This window comes from Pseudophryne corroboree, chromosome 3 (assembly GCF_028390025.1).
Source record: "Pseudophryne corroboree isolate aPseCor3 chromosome 3, aPseCor3.hap2, whole genome shotgun sequence".
NCBI classification, from domain to species: Eukaryota; Metazoa; Chordata; class Amphibia; order Anura; family Myobatrachidae; genus Pseudophryne; species Pseudophryne corroboree.
The window spans coordinates 375,884,337-375,901,609 of NC_086446.1; the positions used below are offsets into that span (position 1 = coordinate 375,884,337).

Genomic DNA, 17,273 nt, shown 5'->3' on the forward strand with positions numbered 1-17,273 from the left:
AACACAGCAGACATCACTACGATCTGTTCAGGCTTTATCAGCAGAGCCGGCCCTAACCAATATGATGCCCTAGGCAAGATTATGGCTGGTGCCCCCTAGCACCGCCACTAGTTCTGCAGGAGATGCCTGGCATGAGTCAGCTGGCAGCTCTGCTAACGTCGGGCGCCTTTTGTTTATGAAAATGCATCTTATTTGCATTGCTATGTGGCTAGGTTGCACAAGCTGCTTCTGCTGATTAAAATGATATGCAGCATGCCTATATTCTGTGTGCGACTGCGGCTGTATCTGCATACAAAATGCTCCATTACAGTGATTTCCAGGAATACACTGCAACGTAGCATTTCGTATGCAGATACTGCCGCAGTCACACACAGAATATAGGCATGCCGCATATCATTTTAATCAGCAGAAGCTGCTGGTGCCCCTAAGCATACCAAATGCCCTAGGCAATTGCCTAGTTTGCCTATGCCTAAGGCCGGCTCTGTTTATCAGGTTTGAAAGGTATGAAAGAAATTCCAATTACCAGCACCGGGCTGAACCAGTCATGGGGGGGATAACGCTGTAGAAGGGAGACACACAGCATGGTGTCCCTCTGCCATTACGTCAACCAGACCCAAACTGGTCAGCCCAGGGTTGGACTTAATCGGAAAGACAGATCCCCCCCAAAAAAACAGCCCAGTGTTATTCCCGCACCCCTGAGTGGTGGGTGTGGAATTAATAGTAAAAAAAAATAGTTAATAATATTGTTCTTTACATTTGCCCGAAAAGTCCCAGCGAGCTTGCCCTGGCTTGATGGCACTTATTTTTTATTATTATTATTAGTTATTTATATAGCGCACACATATTCTGCAGTGCTTTACAGAGAATATTTGGCCATTCACATCAGTCCCTGCCCCAGTGGATCTTACAATCTATATTCCCTACCACATGTACACACACATTCACGCAAGGGTTAATTTTTGTTAGGAGCTAATGAACTTACAAGTATATTTTTGGATTGTGGGAAGAATCCGGAGGAACCCCACGCAAGTACGGGGAGAATATACAAACTCCACACAGTTAGGGCCATGGTGGGAATCGAACCCATGACCTCAGTGTTGTGAGGCAGTAATGTTAACTATTACACCATCCATACTGCCCTTCTAGAAAAGTGCCAGTATGCCAGGAAATTAAGGGCCACCTGTAGTCTGCCTTTAAAGAAAATATTAAAATAAAGACAGGACACTGACAGCGCATGTTGTTATCCATCTGACCCTACCCTCTACTTACTCCACCAATACTCCTATTCGTTCCAAGTAGGCATCCACGGGTCTTGACAAAATTACAAACTGAGCAGAACACAACAGGCAGGCTGCTGGACAGCCACCACGAAATGACAGGTCATTTGCAGACACTGCCATAAAAATGTATGGCAAAGTACTGATTGGCTGATAGCAACCGTTCCCACACTCTCAGTCAATTAGTGCTTTCCGATTCATTTCTTTGACAGTAAGAAAAATAAAAATAATAAAATTAAATAACTAATCGAATAAGTAATGTCCCACTGGTAAGGCAATCAGATATAAGATACATATGTCTAAAAAATATATATATATATATATATATCAATTTATTATGAATTAAAAACATGAATAGGAAATAATATGGCATGTAATTTCATCAAGTGGTGTTTCCTATATTAAAATGCCCACTAAAATATTCTAGCACACTGATAATAAATATATAAATATGTAAAAAAACACTTAGTCCCAATTATTTGAAGCAAGCTACAGTCTACTGTAGAAATCCAGGTGTCGTCACTTCTATGGGCTATAGGCTAATGCCATTTGCCGATAGCGTTACCAACCAGAGCCCAGCTCTGAAAGCTTTGTATTTTGGATCTTGGTAAATCTAATAGCATAGCAGCCCTCCATAGGAACCTATGGAGGCAGAGCTGGATTAACAACAAAGTAGGCGGGGCAATCACGCCAGGCCGTCCGATACATAGCTACATCACCAGCATGGTGGCATATGTGAAGCGGGTTTTCTGTGTGGCATAATTTATACTGGGAGAACTACAGTGTGTTAAACACATTTGTGGTGCTGGGAGTATTTACACTTTTATACTTATAGTAACATCGCCAGCATATCTATTGATAACTTTTATTGATATGGGCCCCCACATATTAGTTGCTCTGGGGCCCCCACAACGTTAATCTGGCACTCTATGGAGGGTGCTTTGCAGTCAGAAATAGACTGCGGAAGATATAGGAGATACAGCATGTGCTGTGGTCTCTCCATCTTAAGGTGCATACACATGGTGAGATTTTGACTTTGCGATTTCCCCTGAACTCCCCGGAGCCCTGAACCACCGATACTGACTATCTTTATTTGAGATTTTGACTAAGTGCCAGTTTTGACTATACCATGTACTAGATTATTGTACACAATATAGTCAAGATTTACTTGCCTGCACAGTCTATTTTTTATTGCGATACCGACCCTATGGGAGCGCACATCGGTATCGCAAGCTGTGTACTCACAGTGCGATTTGCACTAACTTTTCTTACAATTTTAACTATATAGTCAAAATCGTAAGGTTACATCGCACCATGCTGAGGGTACTTCAGATTTTGCAGAAATTCACCAAAAACTGCAGTTTTTGGGATGGTTTCCTGCAACTTCATTTTAATAAATATGCCCATCAGTGAATCTGTTAACACAAGTATATAAGGACATGCATCTAAATTGTGCTGTCATGGTTTTGTTGTGTATAAGTTCTTTGAATCTGTGACTACCCGCTATGGTAGACACAAAAGATGTATGGAATAGAGTACAATCTTCTCCACACATTTACTCAATAACTTTACGTATATGATTCATATGAATACTGTAAAGAATGTTTTGTAATAAAAACACGTCAAGTACACATTAGGTGAGTGGAATACAGGTCTTTGTTTAGTTCTTTATACAGTAGTGTACAGTGATTGCAATTAATAGCCAGTAGAGGGAGAAAGAACACTGTAGAAAATGCTTTGTAAACTTTAGAAAACACTGTGTACAATAATGTTACCTTGTTTCCCCTTCAATATTTGCATCTAAAGGATTGCCTGATTTATTGGTGCACATACCATTTACATGTGACGTCTGTATTAAGTATAAATTCAAATATACATTATATGGCTGCATAGTGACAATTGTCGAGGTTTTAATTGGCTGAGATGACAAACATACAGTTCTTAGGTTAATATTGTAAAAACTGAGTTGCTGCCACCTGCCAAAAATACTAATACTGTTTGTTTTCATTGTATTTCTTTATGCTTTATTTATTTTTTACATTCCTCCCAACTTCCATTTCAGAATCCATTTCAAGCTTCTCACTCTCACTTACAAAGCCCTCACCCACTCCTCCCCCATTGACAGGTGTAGTATGGTATGCCGGCGGCCGGACTCCCGGCGACCAGCATAACGGCGCTGGCATACCGACAGCCTGGTGAGCGCAAATGAGCCCCTTGCGGGCTCGCTGCGCTCGCCACGCTGCGGACACGGTGGCTACGCGCGCCACGCTATTTTAATCTCCCTCCAGGGGGGTCGTGGACCCCCACGAGGGAGAAAAAGTTCGGTGTGCCGGCTGTCGGGATTCCGGCGCTGGTATACTGGGCGCCGGGATCCCGACAGTCGGCATACTAAAGACCACCTCCCATTTACATCTCTGACCTTATCTCTCTTTACACTCCCACCCATCCTCTTCGTTCTGCTAATGCACGCGGACTCTCCTGCCTACTGATTACTTCCTCCCACTTCTACCTCCAAGATTTTTCACGTGCTGCACCACTTCTCTGGAATTCCCTACCTCTCCCCCTCTCTACAAAACTTCAAACGGGCTCCACTTTTTCACCAAACCCAGCCAAACCTAATCATAACCCTCTGTTCCACACTCACTGTCTACCCCGTCTGTGTCACCCCTGCCTATCTGCCCTCCCTGCCTGTCTGCCCTTCCCCTTTAGAATGTAAGATCTTACGAGAAGGGCCCTCTTCCCTCATGTGCTTAGCCTTATCTTACTTTAATAATCTTCAACTGCACCAAATCCCACGGTTTTCTGCCACCTGATACTTATCTGCTGATGTAGCTATGTTTATATACCCTGTACTTGCCCTATATTGTTTTCAACTGTAAGTCGCTGTTTGCCTGTTTTGATTATTGTTTATGTGCTCTGTATTTGGGCGCTGCGGAACCCTTGTGGTGCCAAATAAGGGATGATAATAATAATAATAATAATAATAAATAATAATAATAACATTTTGAAATAGAAATGTAAAAAAAAATGGAGCATTTCCCCAATCAAACTGACCATGCCCACCAATCCACCACTTATTTAGGTAGTAAAGCTGCACTTTCCCTCAAGAAATGCTTCAATTCAGGTGTGAAAGTACATTATAATTATATATTCAGAGATTAGCATACTTTTTATGTGTAGCAAGTTTCATTAATGTACAGTAATGGTTTATGATTATCATTGGCAGTACGGATGGTGTAATGGTTAGCAATACTGCCTCACAGCACTGAGGTCATGGGGTTGATTCCCACTATGGTCCTAACTGTGTGGCGTTTGTATATTCTCCCCGTACTTGCGTGGGTTTCCTCCGGGTTCTCCGGTTTCCTTCCACAATCCAAAAATATACTGGTAGGTTAATTGGCTTCAAAACAAAAGTAACCCTAGTGTGTGTGTGTGTGTGTGTATACGTGTGGTAGGGAATATAAGCTCCACTGGGGCTGGGATTGATGTGAATGGCCAAATAGTCTCTGTAAAGCACTGCGGAATATGTGTGCGCTATATAAATAACTGGTAATATATAAAATAAAGCTCTATTCTACCCTTTTATACTGCCATACTAATTTATTTCTCAGCCAATAATATTTCAGCAAAATGTTTTCAAACATTCCATTCTATTATTTGACCTATAGTATAACATTACACTCACTTTTATTTGTTTTGGGCTGGTTGCATGAAAAGAGAATAAAACTGTTACTAATTTTTTTTTCTTGAAGCCCGAGGTGCGTGGCTTCATCACCCAATGATCTGTGCAAAAATCGTGCTGGAGGAATAGGACTTGGACCCTCTCCAAAAGGAGAAGGGCCCCGTTGCTCCCCTAACCCTCAGAGCCAAAAAGCCTAGAGGGAAAAGGGGTCTTCAGGTCCCCCCTTGCTGAAGCGCAGGGGCACCACTTGAGTCCCCGACCCCCGGAGCCAAAAGGCCCCTTAGGGGGCAAGGGTCTTCAGATTTCCCTCCGCCTCACGGGTCGGGGTCGTCCCTTTCTCCCCAGGGTTGGCCGAAGCTTCCCCCTGGGGAACAAAAACCTTCAGCTCTCCCCAAAAGGAGAGGGCCTCAGCTACATGGAGAGAAGGTGTAAAACTGTTACTGATGTAGTACATGAAGTACACATATTTCAGAAATTAAAGGGATAAAATGTAATATGGTAAATAGAAAGGTAAGACAAAGAAGAATCTGCTTCTGTTCATGGAGAGAGACTAGCAAAAGATCCAGTCTGATTTTGTCTTTAAAGAGAAATACAATCTTGTGGTAATTCTATGGTCCATGGCTCCATGCACATTTCATTTTTGCCTGAATATAAGCTCAGGTATGTGTGTTGGTTAAATATAATAATACAGTTGCTCACAAACAAACACGGTCCTCAGGACCCCAACAGTTCATGTTTTCAAGGTCACCTAGCAGATGCACAGGTGTATTCATTACTGACTGACACGTTGTAAAATATTCACAGGTGGAGCTAATTATTTCACTTGCGATTCTGTGAGCAGGGCTGGAAAATGTGAACTGTTTAGGATCCAGAGGACCGAGTTTGAGAACCTATGTAATAATATATACACAGCAAACCTACTGTCTTAGGGGGGGCAGCAAAAATAAACAAATCTGTTGGTGCAATATTATAATCTGTTAGTGGAGTTCCACTTTAATCTTGAGTTGAACACTTCTCTAGCGATTTAGGTTTTTGACAACAAAAATTTATTTTCACATTATTTTGTTTATATGATATAAATGGGGTATAAGCGTGGAGAGAGATAAAAAGAAGAGATATGAAGCACTAATCAATCCGCTTCTTACTCTGATTTTACAGGCTGTTCTTGTTCACTAGTTTATCCTGGAAGTAGAATCCATATCAAACATAGTAAACTTGAATGAAGTGGAAGGCCATATTACTTCGGTAAATGGTACACCTCCGTCTTGACTTCAGCAGGACAGTCCAGATATGGGGGTCATTCCGAGTTGAACGCAGCTGTACTAAATTTAGCACAGCTACGATCATCTTCCCTGACATGCGGGGGGACGCCCAGCACAGGGCTAGTCCGCCCACCATGTCAGTCACCCCCCCCCCCCCGCATAAATACAAAAGCGCCAGCGCAGCTCCTGCGGCTGGCCGGAAGTTGTTTGTCGCTGCCGCTGGCCGCAGCGGCTGCGTGAGACGTCACGCAGCCGCCGTGGCCCGCTTCTCCAACGGTCCGGCCATGCCTGTGTTGGCCGGACTGCGCCCCCTAAACGGCGGCTTAACGCCGCCATTCAGCCCCCTCCCGCCCAGCGACCGCCTCTGTCTCAGGCAGCGACGACTACCATGCGCTGGCGCACTGCAGCGCCGGTGCACTGCGGTGATGGCGCATGCGCAGGTCCGACCCGATCGCTGCGCTGCGACAAACTGCAGCGAGCGTTCGGGTCGGAATGACCCCCATGAGGAGACTATCCTGCAATCAGGTCATTTATCCCTAAATGCTGTTAGCTGGTGTGGCCATTTCCATCAAACCTTCCCATGATGCCCATGTGACATAGCTATGCTCCTAGTTTTCCGTTGCCAGAACCCCCTATGCACAACCTTTATTGTTAATAACTGGACGTTTTTATACTTTTACTTTTACATTAGGTTATCATTCCCTTTCAGGAACATTTTCCATTCAGTGCTATTTGCACATTCCCATTTTTCTTATCTGTTATTATCCTTTACTTATATGGTGCCTCAAGGGTTCCGCAGCGCCCAATTAGGGAGTACATAAACAAATAATCAAAACAGGCAAACAGCGACTTACAGTTGAAGACAATATAGGACAAGTACAGGGTAAATAAACATAGTTACATCAGCAGATGACACTGGAATAAGTATCAGGTGGCAGAAAACCATGGGATTTGGTGCAGTTGAAGATTAAACTAAGAAAAGGATAAGCACATGAGGGAAGAGGGCCCTGCTCGTGAGAGCTTACATTCTAAAGGGGAGGGGCAGACAGACAGGGGTGACACAGAAGAGGTAGACAGAGAGCGTGGAAAAAAGGGTTAGGATGAAATTTGTATTTCAGAATTGTATTGTACAGAACTCTATTTTACATGCACTCAGCTACTTGAATAGAGGAGTCCCGTTCATCACATTAAAAGTACATACACATGTAGAAGTAGTTGTTTATTTAATTGAACACATACACAGTGGCGTAACTAGAGGTCCGCAGCCACTGCGAGCGCTTGGAGGTGCGCAGGGCTGCGGGGCGTCCTAGCCGCCGGCACTGATTCTGTTTTGGGAAGGAGGGACACGGAGGGCACAGCGCACGCCTCTCATGTGTGTCCCTCCTGGGTCTCCAGTGGCAGCGTCGTGCCTATTAAATGAAGTGCCCATTCATGAGCTCTGATTGGCTCACGAACCAGCATTTCTTTTGATAGACACGCCTCTGCCGCCGGAGAAGCAGGAAGGACACACAGGAGAGGCGCGTGCTGTTCCCTCCGTGTCCCTCCTTCCCAAAACAGAATCAGTGGGGGAGCCCAGGGGGGAGGGGGGTGTACCTGGCACTGGGGGAGCATATTTGGCAATGGGGGGCATATTTGGCACTGGGGGAACATATTTGACACTCGGGGGGGGGGCATGTTTGGCATTGGGGGAGCATATTTGGCACTGGGGGAACATATTTGGCACTTGGGTGGCATGTTTGGCACTGGGGGAGCATATTTGGCACTGGGGGGGTATGTTTGGCACTGGGGGAACATATTTGGCACAAGGGGAGCATATTTGGCACTGGGGGGCATATTTGGCACTGGGGGAACATATTTGGCACTTGGGGGGCCATGTTTGGCATTGGGGGAGCATATTTGGCACTAGGGGAACATATTTGGCACTTGGGGGGCATGTTTGCCACTGGGGGAGCATATTTGGCACTGAGGGGCATATTTGGCACTGGGGGAACATATTTGGCACTGGGGGAGCATATTTGGCACTGGGGGGGGGGGCATATTTGGCACTGGGAGAGCATATTTGGCCCTGCGGGAGCATATTTGGCACTTGGGGGGCATACCCCCTGGTTACAAGCACAACACCCAGCTCATGAAATCCCTGGCAACAAGCATTACCCCCTAGCAACGAGCATGACACCCAGTGCATGAGACCCCTGGCAACGAATATTACCACCTGGCAACAAGCTTGAAACCCAGCACATGATACCTCTGGCAACAAGCATAACACCTACCGCAGGAAACCCCTGGCAACGAGCATGACACCCTGAGCATGAAAACCCCTGGCACCGTGCATGGAACCAAGAGCATGAAACCTCTGGCAACGAGCTGGTAATTTAACAGTAATTAGAAGCCTTACTGTAGGACTTAATGTGTAATGGGCATTGCGGTGTGTGGCATAATGTATCACTGACGTGACATTGCAGTGTGTCTCATAATGTGTCACAGGCATTACGGTGTGTGGCATACCATATCACGGGCATCGTGGTATGTGGTATAATGTCTCAGGGGCATTGCAGTGTGTGGCATAATGTATAACGGGCATTGCTGTGTGTGGCATAGGATATAACGGGCATTGCGGTATGTGTCACAGGCATTACGGTGTGTGTGGTATACTATATCACGGGCATTGTGGTATGTGGTATAATGTCTCAGGGGCATTGCAGTGTGTGGCATAATGTTTAACGGGCATTGCGGTATGTGTCACAGGCATTACGGTGTGTGGTATACTATATCACGGGCATTGTGGTATGTGGTATAATGTCTCAGGGTCATTGCAGTGTGTGGCATAATGTATCACGGACATTGCAGTGTGTGGCATAATGTATCACGGACATTGCGGTGTGTGTCATAATGTGTCACAGGCATTGTATGTGCTATAATGTATCAGGGGCATTACAGTGTGTAGCATAATGAATAACGGGCATTGTGAAGTCTATCATAATGTGTCACAGGCATTACGGTGTTTGGCATAATGTTTCGGGGGCATTATGGTGTGTGGCATATTGTGTCATCGGCATTATTGTGTGTGGCATAATGTCTAAGGGCCATTGCAGTATGTGGCATAATGTATACTGGGCATTACTATACGGAGGAAAAATGACAAATAATGTAAGGGGCATGAAATCAGGATTATTCTTTTTTCCTGTGGTGGCCAATGTCTGGGCGTGCAGGTTGCAAAACTGGTGTATAAGGTAGTCTTTTCCTGCAAAACCACGCACCTTTATGCAAAGCCACGCCATTTCAACAAGGCCACGCCTCTTTTTGCGACGCGCGCCTCCGACGCGCGCAGATTCATTTCTTTGCTAGTGACAATTATGGGGGGGTGGGGGGGCAGAGAATTTTTAGGCTTGGGGGAGAAAGATTTCTAGTTATGCCACTGCACATAAATGTGAGCAACATAAATGCTTGTGCAGTTTTTAACTAATGCAGTTTTTATGTGCTGAACCCTCCATGGAATTTCAATTTACATATACCCCTCAATAGACCCCAGCCCCTTATCATAATCAGACCGCATCCCCATTAGGGCTGCTTCCATAAATTTCCCGGGCTGGTTTTAGATCCCGATCCTCCCCTGCAGGTAGCTAGTTTACTTAATCCATCTGGTTTAGCAGTTATTTAACACAGTCCTCTTTCTATAATTGTTGATGTACTGTACTGTACTGTACACCTTCCACATCTAGAGATCTGATCTAATAAAGTAAGCAGAGGCGTAACTAGGGTAACGGTTTTCGGGAGCCCAGGGCAAGATGGAAAATGGCGCCCCCCCCCCCCCCCAAAAAAAAAAACCCACACAAAAAGAAGCATGTGCGCGCGCCGAAGGCGTGCGTGGTGGAAAATGGGCGTGGCCACACCCCCAGCAGGGTGTGGCCACGCTCCAGTAGGGGTGTGGCCACTGAAAATGGCCCACAGTGCCAGTTACATTGCCCCACGGTGCCAGTTACATGCCCCACAGTGCCAGATACATGCCCCACAGTGCCATACATGCCCCACAGTGCCAGATACATTGCCCCACAGTGCCAGATACATTGCCCCACAGTGCCAGTTACATTGCCTCACAGTGCCAGTTACATGCCCCACAGTGCCAGATACATTGCCCCACAGTGCCAGTTACATTGACCCACAGTGCCAGATACATTGCCCCACAGTGCCAGTTACATTGCCCCACAGTGCCAGATACATTGCCCCACAGTGCCAGTTACTTTGCCCCACAGTGCCAGATACATTCCCCACAGTGCCAGGCCCCACTCAGTGCCAGTTACATGCCCCATTTGGTGCCAGATACATGCCCCACTGTGCCGCCGGACCCCCCCCCCCCCCGTCACTTACCGGCCGCTTGTAAGTTGTTGCTATGTGAGGGGAGGAGAGCGCAGCGCCTCTCCTTCCCCTCACAGCTCCAGGTCTCCGGCGGCTGTCTGGCGCCGGTTCGCTAGCCAATCAGAGCTCGCGGACCGGCAGCCAATCAGGAGCCGGTCCGCAAGCTCTGATTGGCTAACGCTGGAGACCGGACACAGCAGCGCTGCTGGCAGCGGCGGTGAGGGGAGGGAGAGACGCTGCGCTCTCCTCCCCTCACATTAAGGGTTAACGGGGGCGAGTGGGGCATGATGCCCTGCTCTGTGCTGCCACGTCGCCATGGCAGGCAAGTGTTAGCGAAGTAACCTGAGCGCAGCTGATACTCCGGTCCGGGTTTTTACTGTGTAGTGGTTACAGGCTCTGTGCATGGCAGGGAATCCGGCGCTGGTTTTGTGCTCACAGTCTGTGAGGTCTGAGTGGGGCGTGGACAGCACCTGCTATATAAACCATCCTCTCAGGCTAGGCAAATGCTGCTGAATCTTTGTTTGTTAGTTAGTCAGTTCCAGAGAGTTAGCTAGTACTGTGTGACTTTGTATTTACTTGTTTTGCTTACTGCGAACAGGCCTTGGGATTCGGTACTTCATTCTGCCAATCCGGACCTAGCAGTAAGACTGGAGTCAGTTGTTTGACCTGCTGGGGTTCTTTTGCTATTCTGTGAACCCAGCAGGTTTGCGGCTGTACTCTCAGACCTGCTTGCTTAATCCTCCCTCACTGTGCAGGGCGTCCAGGTGTCAGTTTAGTGGCAGTAAGCTGAACCTGTGCCCTGCAAGTGGGGGTTAGGATTGTGGATACTCTCCTTGTGTCTATATTTCTATCTCTGACCAAGGAGTTTATTCCCACACCCGTTGGTAACCCTTTGGGGTTTTTTCTGTTGCTCTTAGCAACATAATTTCAGGTGCTCCACATGTTAAATCACTACACCTCGCTTCATTGTCCGCTCTATTCCATATGAGCATTCCTGACACTAGGGAGACACCCAATTCCTGAGCCTTTGGGCTTCTCCGTTCACTTTGTATTTATTAGTTATTCCATCACCTCCTGTGTATGTTATGTTATACTGTCTGTGAGTTTGTTTGCTTCGCTTCCCTCTCTGTTCATACACCGGTATACTCCTGTTAGCACTGGTGTGCGTAACAATTATCAGACTGGAGCTGATGGTATCTGTAACCTATAAGATCTGTATTATCGGACTGGAACTGATGGTATCTGTATTATCGGACTAGAACCGATGGAATCTGTAACCAATGATATTTGTATTATCAGACTGGAACCGATGGTGACTTTAATGGGACCGTAGTGCTGACCGGGATGGATCCGGAATGATGACACTGGAGTGCTGACCGGACTGGATCTGGAATGATGACACTGGATGATCCCTTAGGAATGCAGATGGTGATGCAGGTAGCAAACAGAGAAGCTCAGAGAACGCAGGTACTGTGCAGTAGCTGAATACCCAGGGGAGCGCAGCTTCAAAGGTCACACACAGAGCTATGTGACTTATGGCACTGGAAACCTGAACACTGAGAAGCAGGAAGTTTAAAACCCATTGGTGACACAGGATTGCTGGGAGTGTCAGCTGACACTCAGGCTGCATGGAACTGGTCAGCTGACACTCAGGCTGCATGGAATTGGTCAGCTGACACTAAGCAAGATGGCATCGTCCATACTGCAGGGCTCGCAGGACCATCGCACACAGAGGACCCAGCCCCAATCGCTGTGACTACTGTAGCCAAGCGAAGAGCATGCTGCCGGACTGCCAGAGCACGCCAGACCCTCACAAGTGGCCTGACAGGTAAGAAACGGGGAATGACCTTAGCAGCATCCCCTGGGGCCGTGACATCTAATGAGTGAGCGGGATGGTGACCTATACTACCAGGAGTTCTTGGTATGCTACAAGAATTCAGAATGGGCGGGATGGAGTGTGACCTACTCTTCCAGGAGTTCTTGGGAAAATTTGTATGTCATATACACTGTGGGGGTCATTCCGAGTTGTTCGTTCGGTATTTTTTTCTCGCAACGGAGCGATTAGTCGCTAATGCGCATGCGCAATGTCCGCAGTGCGACTGCGCCAAGTAAATTTGCTATGCAGTTAGGTATTTTACTCACGGCATTACGAGGTTTTTTCTTCGTTCTGGTGATCGTAATGTGATTGACAGGAAGTGGGTGTTTCTGGGCGGAAACAGGCCGTTTTATGGGTGTGTGCGAAAAAACGCTACCGTTTCTGGGAAAAACGCGGGAGTGGCTGAAGAAACGGAGGAGTGTCTGGCCGAACGCTGGGTGTGTTTGTGACGTCAAACCAGGAACGACAAGCACTGAACTGATCGCAGATGCCGAGTAAGTGTGGAGCTACTCAGAAACTGCTAAGAGGTGTCTATTCGCTATTTTGCTAATCTTTCGTTCGCAATTTTGATAAGCTAAGATTCACTCCCAGTAGGCGGCAGCTTAGCGTGTGCAAAGCTGCTAAAAGCAGCTTGCGAGCGAACAACTCGGAATGACCCCCAGTATGCAGAAAAGGTTTGGAGTTAGGAGAGGTGCATTAACACTACAAGAATAAAAAGATAGGGTTACATTTGCAGAAATTATGTTTGTATATAATAAAATATTTTCACGATAGTGAAACCCCCAATGACCCTTATGCTGAGCCTATCTGGTACTCATCACATTGCTGCAGCATTTTTCAGATTATCATTTGGCTATTTATAACCTGCTTTTGCTCTATGGAATGCAAGTGGGATGTATATATTCTTTTCTGCTTCCCAGGTTTTTAGTTTCAGAATGCAGACTTCAGCTTAATTAGCAGTATGGTTAGCTAATTCCTTCAATCGCTTTTCACCTGGTAATAGGTATATATTTATTTATTTATCCCAAAGTTTTGTATTGTAATCCAAACTATAAATTAAATTTGACTAAATAAATTAACATAAAATAATAATCTACTGTAGAGCTTGTTGTGACTTTTCTTCCTATGTACAGTATTAGCTGTAATCGGTCCAGGTTATTAGATCGTAGGAGACATTGTTTATTTCATAAAATTTTTTTAGACACATTAAAATACCTGCTGTTATCATCAATTTGATAATGACGACTGGCACATCTAATATTTGTCCGCAACAAGATATGTTTAAATATTTAAACGTATTTTGATACAGCCACCTTTTAGCACAGTGTTCAGTTGTGAATATGCCTAGTTTATACAATTTAAAAAAACAAACAACACAATTGTGTGTCCTTTCATACCCTACAGGTATGTTTAGCATGCATTTTCATAGCCTCCAACATTTTACACATAAAAAACGGTACAAATTAGAAAAGGGGGTGTGGTCACAGGTAAAGGGGTGTGGTCACGCCCCTTTTCCTATACTTTCAATGGAAATTGGGAGAGTCAAAAATCAGTACAGACCATAGAAAAAAGGTACTGTCCCCTCCAAAAAGGCACAGTTGGAGGGTATGCATTTTCCACTCAGTTTTCTACTGCATTTTCTTGGTTTGCACTAAATGTCTCAATGAAAGTTATGATTGACACCTAATCACCACATCTTAGAGCACATGTGAGAATTACGCCATTTTGCAGGACTTAAATGCTGAATTATACCCCCTTTCACATCGCCACGGCCAGGACACACCCTGGATATTGTACACGGGTCCAACACGGTGCGTCCCAGCTTTGGCCTTTTTCAGACTGCTTATTGCTTGGTCAGTCTGACGCTTGGAGTTGAGATCATATCCAAGTGCCGGCTTTCCTATAGTGTGAACGGGTCCCGGGTCACATCAATCCTGCACCTGTTCACACTGCACTTCAACCAGGTTCATACCTGTGAATAAACCTGCTTTAACCCAGTTTGAGATGCCGGGTCACTTGACCCGTGAAAATTGTTAAGTGGCGCTTTCACACTGCACCTCGACCCGGGAATAACCCGGGATATTTTGGCTATGTGAAAGGGGTATTATAGTTTAGTTTAGGTAAGGGTTTTTATTATACAGGTTGAGTATCCCATATCCAAATATTCCGAAATACGGAATATTCCGAAATACGGAATTTTTGGAGTGAGACTGAGATAGCAAAATTTTGTTTTCTGATGGCTCAATGTACACAAACTTTGTTTAATACACAAAGTTATTAAACATATTGTATTAAATGACCTTCAGGCTGCGTGTATAAGGTGTATATGAAACATAAGTGAATTGTGTGAATGTAGACACACTTTGTTTAATGCACAAAGTTATAAAAAATATTGGCTAAAATTACTTTCAGGCTGTGTATAAGGTGTATATGTAACATAAATACATTCTGTGCTTAGACTTAGGTCCCATCACCACGATATCTCATTATGGAATGCAATTATTCCAAAATACGGAAAAATCCCATATCCAAGATACCTCTGGTCCCAAGCATTTTGGATAAGGGATACTCAACCTGTATTACTTTTTGTTTTGTTTTTTTATCTGAGAAATATAATAATAAAGTAATTTTCTCTAGTAACAAATATTGGTCCTTGTGTTTCGCATGCAGCTGTAGGTCATACAGATGTACAGTAGTCTTGCTCATCGTTGTCACAATGCAGTATAATTCTTATGGATAGCAGGTGCGACTATTCGCACGTGTCCACAGCTGGGCACACTAATTGCGACAAGCTAGCCGCACCTGTAAATAGTCGCGGAGATGAGCAAGGCTACATCTGTATATAAAAAGTTCCATAGAAAACCTGAGACCAGCGGCGGCTGCTAGTTTCACAAGAGTCCGGGGAGGGCTAAAGGATGATTGATAGGCTGAGCAGTGTGTGGCATGCTGCGGTGACTGGTGATTTCCAGGGAAGGAAGCCAGGCAGTGGCGTAACTACTGCCCCCGCAGTCCTCGCGGTGGCTTGGGGGCGAGGGGCTGTGGGGGCGCCACTGACTTTGCGTCCGCATGTCAATCTGCGGTCTCCTCCTTCCCTCCGCTGCTGTAAGGAGGGACACGGAGCGCACATCGCGCGCCTCTCCTGTGTCCCTCCCTGGCTCTCCCCCGGCCGGTCTAATAAAGGAAGTGCCGTTCGTGAGCTCTGATTGGCTCACGAACCGGCACTTCCTTTATTAGACCGGCAGGAGAGCCAGGAGGGACACAGGAGAGGCGCGCTATGCGCTCCGTGTCCCTCCAACACAAAGGAGCGGGGGGGGGGGGGGGGGGGGAGCAGGCACTGTGGGGGAATATTTGGCACTGGGGGCATATACCTGGCACTGTGGGGGAATATCTGGCACTGGGGGCATATACCTGGCACTGTGGGGGAATATCTGGCACTGGGGGCATATACCTGGCACTGTGGGGGAATATCTGGCACTGGGGGCATATACCTGGCACTGTGGGGGAATATCTGGCACTGGGGGGAGCAGGCACTGAGGGGGCATATGTGGCACTGTGGGGGAATATTTGGCACTGGGGGGAGCAGGCACTGAGGGGGCATATGTGGCACTGGGGGGGGTATATGTGGCACTGGGGGCATGTACCTGGCACTGTGGGGGAATATCTGGCACTGGGGGGATATACCTGGCACCGTGGGGGAATATCTGGCACTGGGCGCATATGTGGCACTGGGAGCATGGCCCTAGCAACAAGCACTACCCCCTGGCAACAAGCATGACACCCAGTGCATGAAACCCCTGGCAATTAGCATGACACCCAGTGCATGAAACCCCTGGCAACGAGCATGACACCCTGAGCATGAAAACCCCTGGCACCGTGCATGGAACCAAGAGCATGAAACCGCTGGCAACGAGCATGACACCCAGTGCATGAAACCCCTGGCAACGAGCATGACACCCTGAGCATGAAAACCCCTGGCACCGTGCATGGAACCAAGAGCATGAAACCCCTGGCAACGAGCAGGTAATTTAAAAGTAATTAGAAGCCTTACTGTAGAACTTAATGTGTAATGGGCATTACGGTGTGTGGCATAATGTATCACGGACATTGTGGTGTGTGTCATAATGTGTCAGGCATTACAGTGTGTTGTATACTATATCACGGGCATTGTGGTATGTGGTATAATGTCACAGGATCATTGTGGTGTGTGTCATACTGTGTCACAGACATTGTATGTGCTATAATGTATCAGGGGCATTGCAGTGTGTAGCATAATGTATAACGGGCATTGCGATTCCTGTCATAATGTGTCACAGGCATTACGGTGTGTGGCATAATGTGTCGGGGGCATTACAGTGTGTGCATATTGTGTCATGTGCATTATTGTGTGTGGCATAATGGCTAAGGCCATTGCAGTATGTGGAATAATGTATACTGGGCATTACTATAAGGAGGAAAGATGACAAATAATGTAAAGGGCATGAATCAGGATTATTTTTCTTTCCTGTGGTGGTTAACGTCTGGGCGTGCAGGTTGCAAAACTGGGGTATAAGGTAGTCTTTTCCTGCAATGCCACGCCCCTTTATGCAAAGCCACGCCCATTTCAACGAAGCCACACACCCTTTTTGGCGGCGCACACATATTTGTCCCTTTACTAGTGCCAATCATGGGGGTTATTGGTGTGGGGGGGGGGGGGGGGGGGGGTGCCGAAGGATTTTTTGGCTTGGGGGAGAAAAATTTCTAGTTACGCCACTGAAGCCAGGACATATGGTACATACCTCTTCACATGTATGTTCATATGCCCTGGCCAGCTCCCCCCTGCAGCT

At 46.4% G+C, this 17,273-nt stretch overlaps 1 protein-coding gene across 1 annotated transcript in view; it reads left to right on the top strand.

Moving 5' to 3' along the window:
* Positions 1-11,969: 11,969 nt before the first annotated feature.
* LOC135057286 (serine/arginine repetitive matrix protein 1-like) overlaps positions 11,970-17,273 on the top strand; it is an 82,959-nt gene continuing 77,655 nt past the window's right edge. The window contains exons 1-2 of the mRNA XM_063963176.1: positions 11,970-12,041; positions 12,228-12,402. Of these exons, the coding sequence (XP_063819246.1) occupies positions 11,970-12,041; positions 12,228-12,402 (247 nt within the window). The remainder of the gene's footprint in view (positions 12,042-12,227; positions 12,403-17,273) is intronic.